Source organism: Podarcis pityusensis (genome assembly GCF_964106645.2).
Source record: "Podarcis pityusensis genome assembly, chromosome: Z".
Classification (NCBI taxonomy): Eukaryota; Metazoa; Chordata; class Lepidosauria; order Squamata; family Lacertidae; genus Podarcis; species Podarcis pityusensis.
Genome location: NC_138044.1, coordinates 489,396 through 499,395, shown reverse-complemented (window position 1 = coordinate 499,395; position 10,000 = coordinate 489,396). Strand labels below are relative to the sequence as shown.

Here is a 10,000-nt window from a genome sequence, read left to right as displayed (position 1 = left end):
TGGGGGGAAGAGGAAGTTAGGGAGAGGTTCCTAGAGACGATCCAGAGGAAGTGGGAGCCAGAGGAAGTTGGGGAGACCTTCCTAGAGAGGCTCCACAGGAAGTGGGTGCCGGAGGAAGAGGAGGTGGGAGGTGGAGGAAGAGGAAGTGGGAGGTGAAGGAAGAGAAATTTTGATGGACAGGAAGCTCCGGGGGTGATGGGCAGGCGGCAGGCGGCTGGGGGAGAGGAGAGGAGAGTTGGGAGGCGGTCCTAGAGAGGCTCCACGGGAAGTGGGGGCCGGAAGGAAGAGGAGGTGGGAGGTGGAGGAAGAGGAAGCGGGAGCCGGAGGAAGAGTAAGTGGGAGCTGGAAGAAGAGGGAGTTGGGGAGTCATTCCTAGAGAGGAAGAGGAAGTTGGGGAGAGGTTGCTAGAGAGGTTCAGGGGGAAGAGGAAGTGGGAGCCAGAGGAAGAGGAAGCGGGAGCCGGAGGAAGAGGAAGTGGGAGCCAGAGGAAGAGGAAGTGGGAGCCGGAGGAAGAGGAAGCGGGAGACGGAGGAAGAGGAAGCGGGAGGTGGAGGAAGAGGAAATGGGAGCTGGAGGAAGAGGAAGCGGGAGCCGGAGGAAGAGGAAGCGGGAGGTGGAGGAAGAGGAAGAGGAAGTGGGAGGTGGAGGAAGAGAAATTTTGATGGACAGGAAGCTCCGGGGGTGATGGGCAGGCGGCAGGCGGCTGGGGGAGAGGAGAGGAGAGTTGGGAGGCGGTCCTAGAGAGGCGCCACGGGAAGTGGGGGCCGGAAGGAAGAGGAGGTGGGAGCCGGAAGAAGAGGGAGTTGGGAGAGGTTGCTAGAGAGGCTCCACAGGAAGTGGGAGCCGGAGGAAGAGGAAGTGGGAGCCGGAGGAAGAGGGAGTTGGGAGAGGTTGCTAGAGAGGCTCCACAGGAAGCGGGAGCCGGAGGAAGAGGAAGTGGGAGCTGGAAGAAGAGGGAGTTGGGAGAGGTTGCTAGAGAGGCTCCACAGGAAGCGGGAGCCGGAGGAAGAGGAAGTGGGAGCTGGAAGAAGAGGGAGTTGGGGAGAGGTTGCTAGAGAGGCTCCACAGGAAGTGGGGGCCGGAGGAAGAGGAAGCGGGAGCCGGAAGAAGAGGGAGTTGGGAGAGGTTGCTAGAGAGGCTCCCCAGGAAGCGGGAGCCGGAGGAAGAGGAAGTGGGAGCTGGAAGAAGAGGGAGTTGGGAGAGGTTGCTAGAGAGGCTCCACAGGAAGGGGGAGCCGGAGGAAGAGGAAGTGGGAGCTGGAAGAAGAGGGAGTTGGGGAGAGGTTGCTAGAGAGGCTCCACAGGAAGTGGGGGCCGGAGGAAGAGGAAGCGGGAGCCGGAAGAAGAGGGAGTTGGGAGAGGTTGCTAGAGAGGCTCCCCAGGAAGCGGGAGCCGGAGGAAGAGGAAGTGGGAGCTGGAAGAAGAGGGAGTTGGGAGAGGTTGCTAGAGAGGCTCCACAGGAAGTGGGAGCCGGAGGAAGAGGAAGTGGGAGCCGGAGGAAGAGGGAGTTGGGAGAGGTTGCTAGAGAGGCTCCACAGGAAGCGGGAGCCGGAGGAAGAGGAAGTGGGAGCTGGAAGAAGAGGGAGTTGGGAGAGGTTGCTAGAGAGGCTCCACAGGAAGCGGGAGCCGGAGGAAGAGGAAGTGGGAGCTGGAAGAAGAGGGAGTTGGGGAGAGGTTGCTAGAGAGGCTCCACAGGAAGTGGGGGCCGGAGGAAGAGGAAGCGGGAGCCGGAAGAAGAGGGAGTTGGGAGAGGTTGCTAGAGAGGCTCCCCAGGAAGCGGGAGCCGGAGGAAGAGGAAGTGGGAGCTGGAAGAAGAGGGAGTTGGGAGAGGTTGCTAGAGAGGCTCCACAGGAAGGGGGAGCCGGAGGAAGAGGAAGTGGGAGCTGGAAGAAGAGGGAGTTGGGGAGAGGTTGCTAGAGAGGCTCCACAGGAAGTGGGGGCCGGAGGAAGAGGAAGCGGGAGCCGGAAGAAGAGGGAGTTGGGAGAGGTTGCTAGAGAGGCTCCCCAGGAAGCGGGAGCCGGAGGAAGAGGAAGTGGGAGCTGGAAGAAGAGGGAGTTGGGAGAGGTTGCTAGAGAGGCTCCACAGGAAGCGGGAGCCGGAGGAAGAGGAAGTGGGAGCTGGAAGAAGAGGGAGTTGGGAGAGGTTGCTAGAGAGGCTCCACAGGAAGCGGGAGCCGGAGGAAGAGGAAGTGGGAGCTGGAAGAAGAGGGAGTTGGGGAGAGCTTGCTAGAGAGGCTCCACAGGAAGCGGGAGCCGGAGGAAGAGGAAGTGGGAGCTGGAAGAAGAGGGAGTTGGGAGAGGTTGCTAGAGAGGCTCCCCAGGAAGCGGGAGCCGGAGGAAGAGGAAGTGGGAGCTGGAAGAAGAGGGAGTTGGGGAGAGGTTGCTAGAGAGGCTCCACAGGAAGCGGGAGCCGGAGGAAGAGGAAGTGGGAGCTGGAAGAAGAGGGAGTTGGGGAGAGGTTGCTAGAGAGGCTCCACAGGAAGCGGGAGCCGGAGGAAGAGGAAGCGGGAGCTGGAAGAAGAGGGAGTTGGGGAGAGGTTGCTAGAGAGGCTCCACAGGAAGTGGGGGCCGGAGGAAGAGGAAGCGGGAGCCGGAAGAAGAGGGAGTTGGGGAGAGGTTGCTAGAGAGGCTCCACAGGAAGCGGGAGCCGGAGGAAGAGGAAGTGGGAGCTGGAAGAAGAGGGAGTTGGGGAGAGGTTGCTAGAGAGGCTCCACAGGAAGCGGGGGCCGGGGGAAGAGGAAGTGGGAGCTGGAAGAAGAGGGAGTTGGGGAGAGGTTGCTAGAGAGGCTCCACAGGAAGCGGGAGCCGGAGGAAGAGGAAGTGGGAGCTGGAAGAAGAGGGAGTTGGGGAGAGGTTGCTAGAGAGGCTGTGGGGGGAGAGGAAGTGGGGGGGACAGGAAGTGGGGGGAAGAGGAAGTGGGGGGAAGAGGAAGAGGAAGCGGGAGCCGGAGGAAGAGGAAGTGGGAGCTGGAAGAAGAGGGAGTTGGGGAGAGGTTGCTAGAGAGGCTGTGGGGGAAGAGGAAGTGGGAGCCGGAGGAAGAGGAAGTTGGGGAGAGGTTCCTAGAGAGGCTCCACAGGAAGGGGAAGTGGGGGGAAGAGGAAGTTAGGGAGAGGTTCCTAGAGAGGATCCAGAGGTAGTGGGAGCTGGAAGGAAGTGGGAGCCAGAGGAAGAGGAAGTTGGGGAGACGTTCCTAGAGAGGCTCCACAGGAAGTGGGGGCCGGAGGAAGAGGAAGTTGGGGAGAGGTTCCTAGAGAGGCTTCACAGGAAGGGGAAGTGGGGGGAAGAGGAAGTTAGGGAGAGGTTCCTAGAGACGATCCAGAGGAAGTGGGAGCCAGAGGAAGTTGGGGAGACCTTCCTAGAGAGGCTCCACAGGAAGTGGGTGCCGGAGGAAGAGGAAGTTGGGGAGAGGTTCCTAGAGAGGATCCAGAGGAAGTGGGAGCTGGAAGGAAGTGGGAGCCGGAGGAAGAGGAAGTTGGGGAGACATTCGTAGAGGGGCTCCGGGGGGGGAGAGAGGAAGTGGGAGCCAGAGGAAGAGGAAGTTGGGGAGACATTGCTAGAGAGACTCTGGAGGAAGAGGAAGTGGGAGCCGGAGGAAGAGGAAGTTGGGGAGACGTTCCTAGAGAGGCTCCACAGGAAGGGGAAGTGGGGGGGAGAGGAAGTTAGGGAGAGGTTCCTAGAGAGGATCCAGAGGAAGTGGGAGCCGGAGGAAGAGGAAGTTGGGGAGAGGTTCCTAGAGAGGATCCAGAGGAAGTGGGAGCTGGAAGGAAGTGGGAGCCGGAGGAAGAGGAAGTTGGGGAGAGGTTCCTAGAGAGGCTCCACAGGAAGTGGGTGCCGGAGGAAGAGGAAGTTCGGAGAGGTTCCTAGAGAGGCTCCACAGGAAGGGGAAGTGGGGGGAAGAGGAAGTTAGGGAGAGGTTCCTAGAGAGGATCCAGAGGAAGTGGGAGCTGGAAGGAAGTGGGAGCCGGAGGAAGAGGAAGTTGGGGAGACGTTCCTAGAGAGGCTCCACAGGAAGTGGGTGCCGGAAGAAGAGGAAGTTGGGGAGACGTTCCTAGAGGCTCCACAGGAAGTGGGTGTCGGAGGAAGAGGAAGTTGGGGAGAGGTTCCTAGAGAGGATCCAGAGGAAGTGGGAGCTGGAAGGAAGTGGGAGCCGGAGGAAGAGGAAGTTGGGGAGACGTTCCTAGAGAGGCTCCACAGGAAGTGGGTGCCGGAAGAAGAGGAAGTTGGGGAGACATTCCTAGAGAGGCTCAGGAGGAAGTGGGAAAAGAGAAAGTTGGGGAGACGTTCCTAGAGAGGATCCAATGGGAAGAGGAAGTGGGAGTTGAAGGAAGAGGAAGTTGCGGAGATGTTCCTAGAGAGGCTCGGGGGGGGAGGAAGTGGGAGCTGGAAGAAGAGGAAGTGGGAGCCGGAGGAAGTGGGAGCCAGAGGAAGAGGAAGTGGGTCCCCGCCCCTGGCTGGCTGAACCAATCAGAAAGGAAGAGGAAGTTGGGGAGCCGTTCCTAGAGAGGCTCCACAGGAAGTGGGTGCCGGAGGAAGAGGAAGTTGGGGAGAGGTTCCTAGAGAGGATCCAGAGGAAGTGGGAGCTGGAAGGAAGTGGGAGCCGGAGGAAGAGGAAGTTGGGGAGACTTTCCTAGAGAGGCTCCACAGGAAGTGGGTGCCGGAGGAAGAGGAAGTTGGGGAGACCTTCCTAGAGAGGCTCCACAGGAAGAGGAAGTGGCTGCAAGCTTCCTAGAGCGTCTCACCTTCGGTCCGGCACGTCTGCAGACAGGCCCGTTCGGACAGGAAGCGGTTGGCGTTGCCCAGGCAACCGCCGTACAGGAAGCTCTGGCAGGAGCGGGCGCTGGCGTTGTAGAAGAAGCGCAACTCGGCGCCCAGGCAGGGGCCGGCGTCCCGGGGCAGCTGGCAGTCGGCTGGAGAGGAAGAGGAAGTGGAAGTCTGGGGAACTGCCTGCCTCGTGAGAAGCAGCGTGCAAAATCTGACCAAGCAGCGTGCGAAATCTGACCAAGTAGCGTGCGAAATCTGGGGAAACTCCCTGCATGGTGAAATGCAGCAGGCAGAGTCTGGGGAACTCCCTGCCTCATGGGAAACTCAACACATAAGTAGCGTGCAAAATCTGACAAAGTAGCGTGCGAAATCCGGGGAACTCCCTGCCTCATGAAAAGCAGCGTGCGAAATCTGGGGAACTCCCTGCCTCATGAAAAGCAGCGTGCGAAATGTGGGGAACTCCCTGCCTCATGAAAAGTAGCGTGCGAAATCTGGGGAACTTCCTGCCTCGTGAAAAGTAGTGTGCGAAATGTGGGGAACTCCCTGCCTCATGAAAAGTAGCGTGCGAAATCTGGGGAACTTCCTGCCTCGTGAAAAGTAGTGTGCGAAATCTGGGGAACTCCCTGCCTCATGAAAAGTAGCGTGCGAAATCTGCCGCAGTAGCGTGCGAAATATGGGGAACTCCCTGCCTCGTGAAGAGTAGCGTGCGAAATATGGGGAACTCCCTGCCTCATGAAAAGTAGCGTGCGAAATCTGACAAAGTAGCGTGCGAAATATGGGGAACTCCCTGCCTCATGAAAAGTAGCGTGCGGAATCTGGGGAACTCCCTGCCTCATGAAAAGTAGCGTGCGAAATCTGACAAAGTAGCGTGCGAAATATGGGGAACTCCCTGCCTCATGAAAAGTAGTGTGCGAAATCTGACTAAGTAGCGTGCGAAATCTGGGGAACTCCCTGCCTCGTGAAAAGTAGCGTGCGAAATATGGGGAACTCCCTGCCTCATGAAAAGTAGCGTGCGAAATCTGACAAAGTAGCGTGCGAAATATGGGGAACTCCCTGCCTCATGAAAAGTAGCGTGCGGAATCTGGGGAACTCCCTGCCTCATGAAAAGTAGCGTGCGAAATCTGACAAAGTAGCGTGCGAAATATGGGGAACTCCCTGCCTCATGAAAAGTAGCGTGCGAAATCTGACTAAGTAGCGTGCGAAATCCGGGGAACTCCCTGCATGGTGAAATGCAGCAGGCAGAGTCTGGGGAACTCCCTGCCTCATGAAAAGTAGCGTGCGAAATCTGACGAAGCAGCGTGCGAAATATGAGGAACTCCCTGAATTGTGAAATGTAGCGTGCGAAATCTGCCGCAGTAGCGTGCGAAATCTGGGGAACTCCTTGCCTCGTGAAAAGTAGCCTGCGAAATCTGGGGAACTCCCTGCCTCGTGAAAAGTAGCCTGCGAAATCTGGGGGACTCCCTGCCTCGTGAAAAGCAGTGTGCGAAATCTGCCGCAGTAGCGTGCGAAATCTGGGGAGCTCCTTGCCTCGTGAAAAGTAGCGTGCCAAACCCACCTTCCTTGACGTCCGAGAACGCGGGTGCGAATCCGTCGGCCGAGCCTTCTTCCTCGAACAAGGGGGTCCTGCGCACCCTCTCCTGGAAAACGTAGCACGGGGCGTTGTCAGCGCACGGGTGCGAGATGGGGGGTCCAAAACGTGGGAATGTGCAACATTGGTGTCCGAAATGGGGGAGGATGTGCAACATGGGTGTCAGAAGTGTGCGAACGTGCAACACTGGTGTCAGAAGTGGGGTTGCCAGGTTTCCATGGGGCGTATTTGACCCCCAAGTAACACCCTATGGGTGTCACAAGTGGGGCGTATTTCACCCCCAAATCACGCTATGGGTCACCCATCCCCAGAGACCAGTCTGCGTTCACAAGTGACGTCAGATGCAGGGTGCAATGGGTCACTTACCTGGGGCGCATCTTCGGCCTTGGGCGGGACGCACTCCCCTGTGCAAAGAGAGAAGGGGTGTGAACCCGGGTTCGGAGGGGGCATTTTCACGTTTGGGGGGCGGGAAAGCGGGTCAGACTAGATGACCCCTTTTGCACCCGGAAAAACCCCAATTCCCACATCTATAGGCGAAGTGTCAGAAGCGTGCGACATCGGTGTCAGAAGCGTGCAACATCGGGGTCAGAAGTGCTCAGCAAAGTGTGTAACATGGGTGTCAGAGGTGCGTGACATCGGGGTCAGAAGCGTGCAACACCGGGGTCAGAAGTGCTCAGCAAAGTGTGTAACATGGGTGTCAGAGGTGTGTGACATCGGTGTCAGAAGCGTGCAACATCGGTGTCAGAAGTGTGCAACACCGGTGTCAGAAGTGCTCAGCATAGTGTGCAACATGGGTGTCAGAAGTGCGTGACATCGGTGTCAGAAGCGTGCAACATGGGTGTCAGAGGTGTGCAACATTGGTGTCTGAAACGTGGGGATGTGCAACATTGGTGTCAGAGGTAGGCAGGAATTTGAACCCGCAAAGTGTGCAACATTGGTGTCAGAAGGGTGCGACATTGGTGTCAGAAGGGTGCGAAATCGGTGTCAGAAGGGTGCGAAATCGGTGTTAGAAGTGTGCAACACTGGTGTCCGAAACGTGGGAATGTGCAACATTGGTGTCAGAAGTGGGGGAATGCGCAACATTGGTGTCAGAAACTTGGGAATGTGTGACAGAAGTGCGCGACATCGGTGTCAGAAGTGCGCGACATCGGTGTAAAAAACGTGCAACATTGGTGTCAGAAACGTTCAAATGTGCAACATCGGTGTCAAGCGCACGACATCGGTGTGAGAAGTGCGCCACAACAGTGTCAGAAGTGTGTGACATTGGTGTCAGAAATGTGGGTAGTGCGACACTGGTGTCCTAAGTGTGAGAAGGTGCAACATTGGTGTCAGAAATGTGGGTAGTGCAACACTGGTGTCCTAAGTGTGAGAATGTGCAACATTGGTGTCAGAAATGTGGGTAGTGCAACACTGGTGTCCTAAGTGTGAGAATGTGCAACATTGGTGTCAGAAATGTGGGTAGTGCAACACTGGTGTCCTAAGTGTGAGAATGTGCAACATTGGTGTCAGAAGAGCGTGACATGGCGACATGTGTGTCAGAAGTGCGCCACATTGGTGTCAGAAGTATGCAACATTGGTGTCCAACACGTGGGAACGTGTGACATTGGTGTCACAAACGGGGGAATGTGCAACACTGGTGTCCGAAATGTGCGAATGTGCAACACTGGTGTCAGAAATATTTGAAGGTGCAACATTGGCGTCAGAAACTTGGGAGCGTGCAACAGAAGTGCGCGACATCGGTGTCAGAAGCGTGCAACATTGGTGTCAGAAGTGGGGGGTCGTGCAACCTTGGTGTCCGAAACGTTCGAATGTGCAACGTTGGTGTCAGAAATTTGGGAACGCGCAACAGAAGTGTGCGACATCGATGCCCCAAGTGTGCAAATCTGTGAAATTCGAACCCACCACCTCCCCGCCCCGCAACTCACCCTGGTTGCTCAGGACAAAGATGGCCTCCTCTGGGATCCCCAGTGCAAGGGCCTGCCGCCGGAAGTCCTCCACCAGGTCCTCCCTCAGTGCCGGGGTCCGTCCTGCAACGGGAGACACGGGTTCAAGTCCTTACAAGATTTGCACACCTTTGCATGGAGTCTCCCACCATTCAGCTAGATTTCACGCTGCGGGGAGCTCCCTCGCATTTGCACGGAATGAGCCAGATTTCACGTTGTGGGAGCTCCCTCGCATTTGCACGGAATGAGCTAGATTTCACGCTGCGGGGAGCTTGCACGGATTTGCACAGAATCTCCCGCAGCGGAGCTAGATTTCACGCTGCAGGGAGCTTCCTTGCATTTGCACGGAATCTCCCACCATTCAGCTAGATTTCACGCTGCGGGGAGCTCCCTTGCATTTGCACGGAATGAGCCAGATTTCACGCTGTGGGGAGCTCCCTCGCATTTGCACGGAATGAGCTACATTTCACGCTGTGGGGAGCTCCCTCGCATTTGCACGGAATCTCCCGCAGCGGAGCTTGATTTCACGCTCACATTTGCACGGAATATCCCGCTGCGGCGCTAGATTTCACGCTCACATTTGCACTGAATCTCCCACAATTCAGCTAGATTTCACGCTGCAGGGAGCTCCCACGCATTTGCACGGAATCTCCCGCAGCGGATTTCACGCTCGCATTTGCACGGAATCTCCCGCAGTTGAGCTAGATTTCACGGTCGCATTTGCACGGAATCTCCCACAATTCAGCTCGATTTCACGCTGTCGGGAGCTTGCACGGATTTGCACAGAATCTCCCACCATTCAGCTACATTTCACGCTGCGGGGAGCTTCCTCGCATTTGCACTGAATCTTGAGCTACATTTCACGCTGCGGGGAGCTCCCACGCATTTGCACGGAATCTCCCGCAGCGGATTTCACGCTCACATTTGCACGGAATCTCCCGCAGTGGAGCTAGATTTCACGGTCACATTTGCACGGAATCTGCCACAATTCAGATAGATTTCACGCTGCGGGGAGCTTGCATGCATTTGCACGTAATCTCCCACAATTCAGCTATATTTCACGCTGCGGGGAGCTTGCACGGATTTGCACGGAATCTCCCACAATTCAGCTCGATTTCACGCAGTGGAGCTAGATTTTACGCTCGCATTCGCACGGAATCTCTCGCACGTGAGCTAGATTTCACGCTCACATTTGCACGGAATCTCTTGCACGTGAGCTAGATTTCACGCTGTGGGGAGCTTGCGCGGATTTGCACGGAATCTCCCACTATTCAGCTCGATTTCACGCAGTGGAGCTAGATTTCACGCTCGTATTTGCACGGAATCTCCCGCAGCGGAGCTAGATTTCACGCTCACATTTGCACAGAATCTCCCGCAGCGGGGCTAGATTTCACACTCACATTTGCACGGAATCTCTCGCACGTGAGCTAGATTTCATGCTCACATTTGCACGGAATCTCCCGCAGCGGAGCTAGATTTCACGCTCACATTTGCACGGAATCTCCCGCAGCGGAGCTAGATTTCACGCTCACATTTGCACGGAATCTCCCGCAGCGGAGCTAGATTTCACGCTCACATTTGCACGGAATCTCTCACACGCGAGCTAGATTTCACGCTCACATTTGCACGGAATCTCCCGCAGCGGAGCTAGATTTCACGCTCACATTTGCACGGAATCTCTCGCACATGAGCTAGATTTCACGCTCGCA

General features: G+C 56.9%; 1 protein-coding gene and 1 long non-coding RNA gene across 2 annotated transcripts in view; one reads left to right on the top strand and one right to left on the bottom strand.

The window, feature by feature from the left end:
- LOC308468494 (protein AMBP-like) overlaps positions 1 to 10,000 on the bottom strand; it is a 21,785-nt gene that overhangs the window by 5,409 nt on the left and 6,376 nt on the right. Inside the window, exons 5-8 of the mRNA XM_080990713.1 lie at positions 8,274 to 8,375; positions 6,715 to 6,752; positions 6,316 to 6,397; positions 4,739 to 4,906 (exon numbers count right to left, since the gene is read on the bottom strand). Coding sequence (XP_080846839.1) covers positions 4,739 to 4,906; positions 6,316 to 6,397; positions 6,715 to 6,752; positions 8,274 to 8,375 — 390 coding nt within the window. The remainder of the gene's footprint in view (positions 1 to 4,738; positions 4,907 to 6,315; positions 6,398 to 6,714; positions 6,753 to 8,273; positions 8,376 to 10,000) is intronic.
- On the top strand, positions 504 to 1,120 carry LOC308468495. The gene is made up of 3 exons (XR_013981695.1): positions 504 to 547; positions 642 to 780; positions 1,038 to 1,120. It is a non-coding gene; the product is annotated as an uncharacterized lncRNA (long non-coding RNA).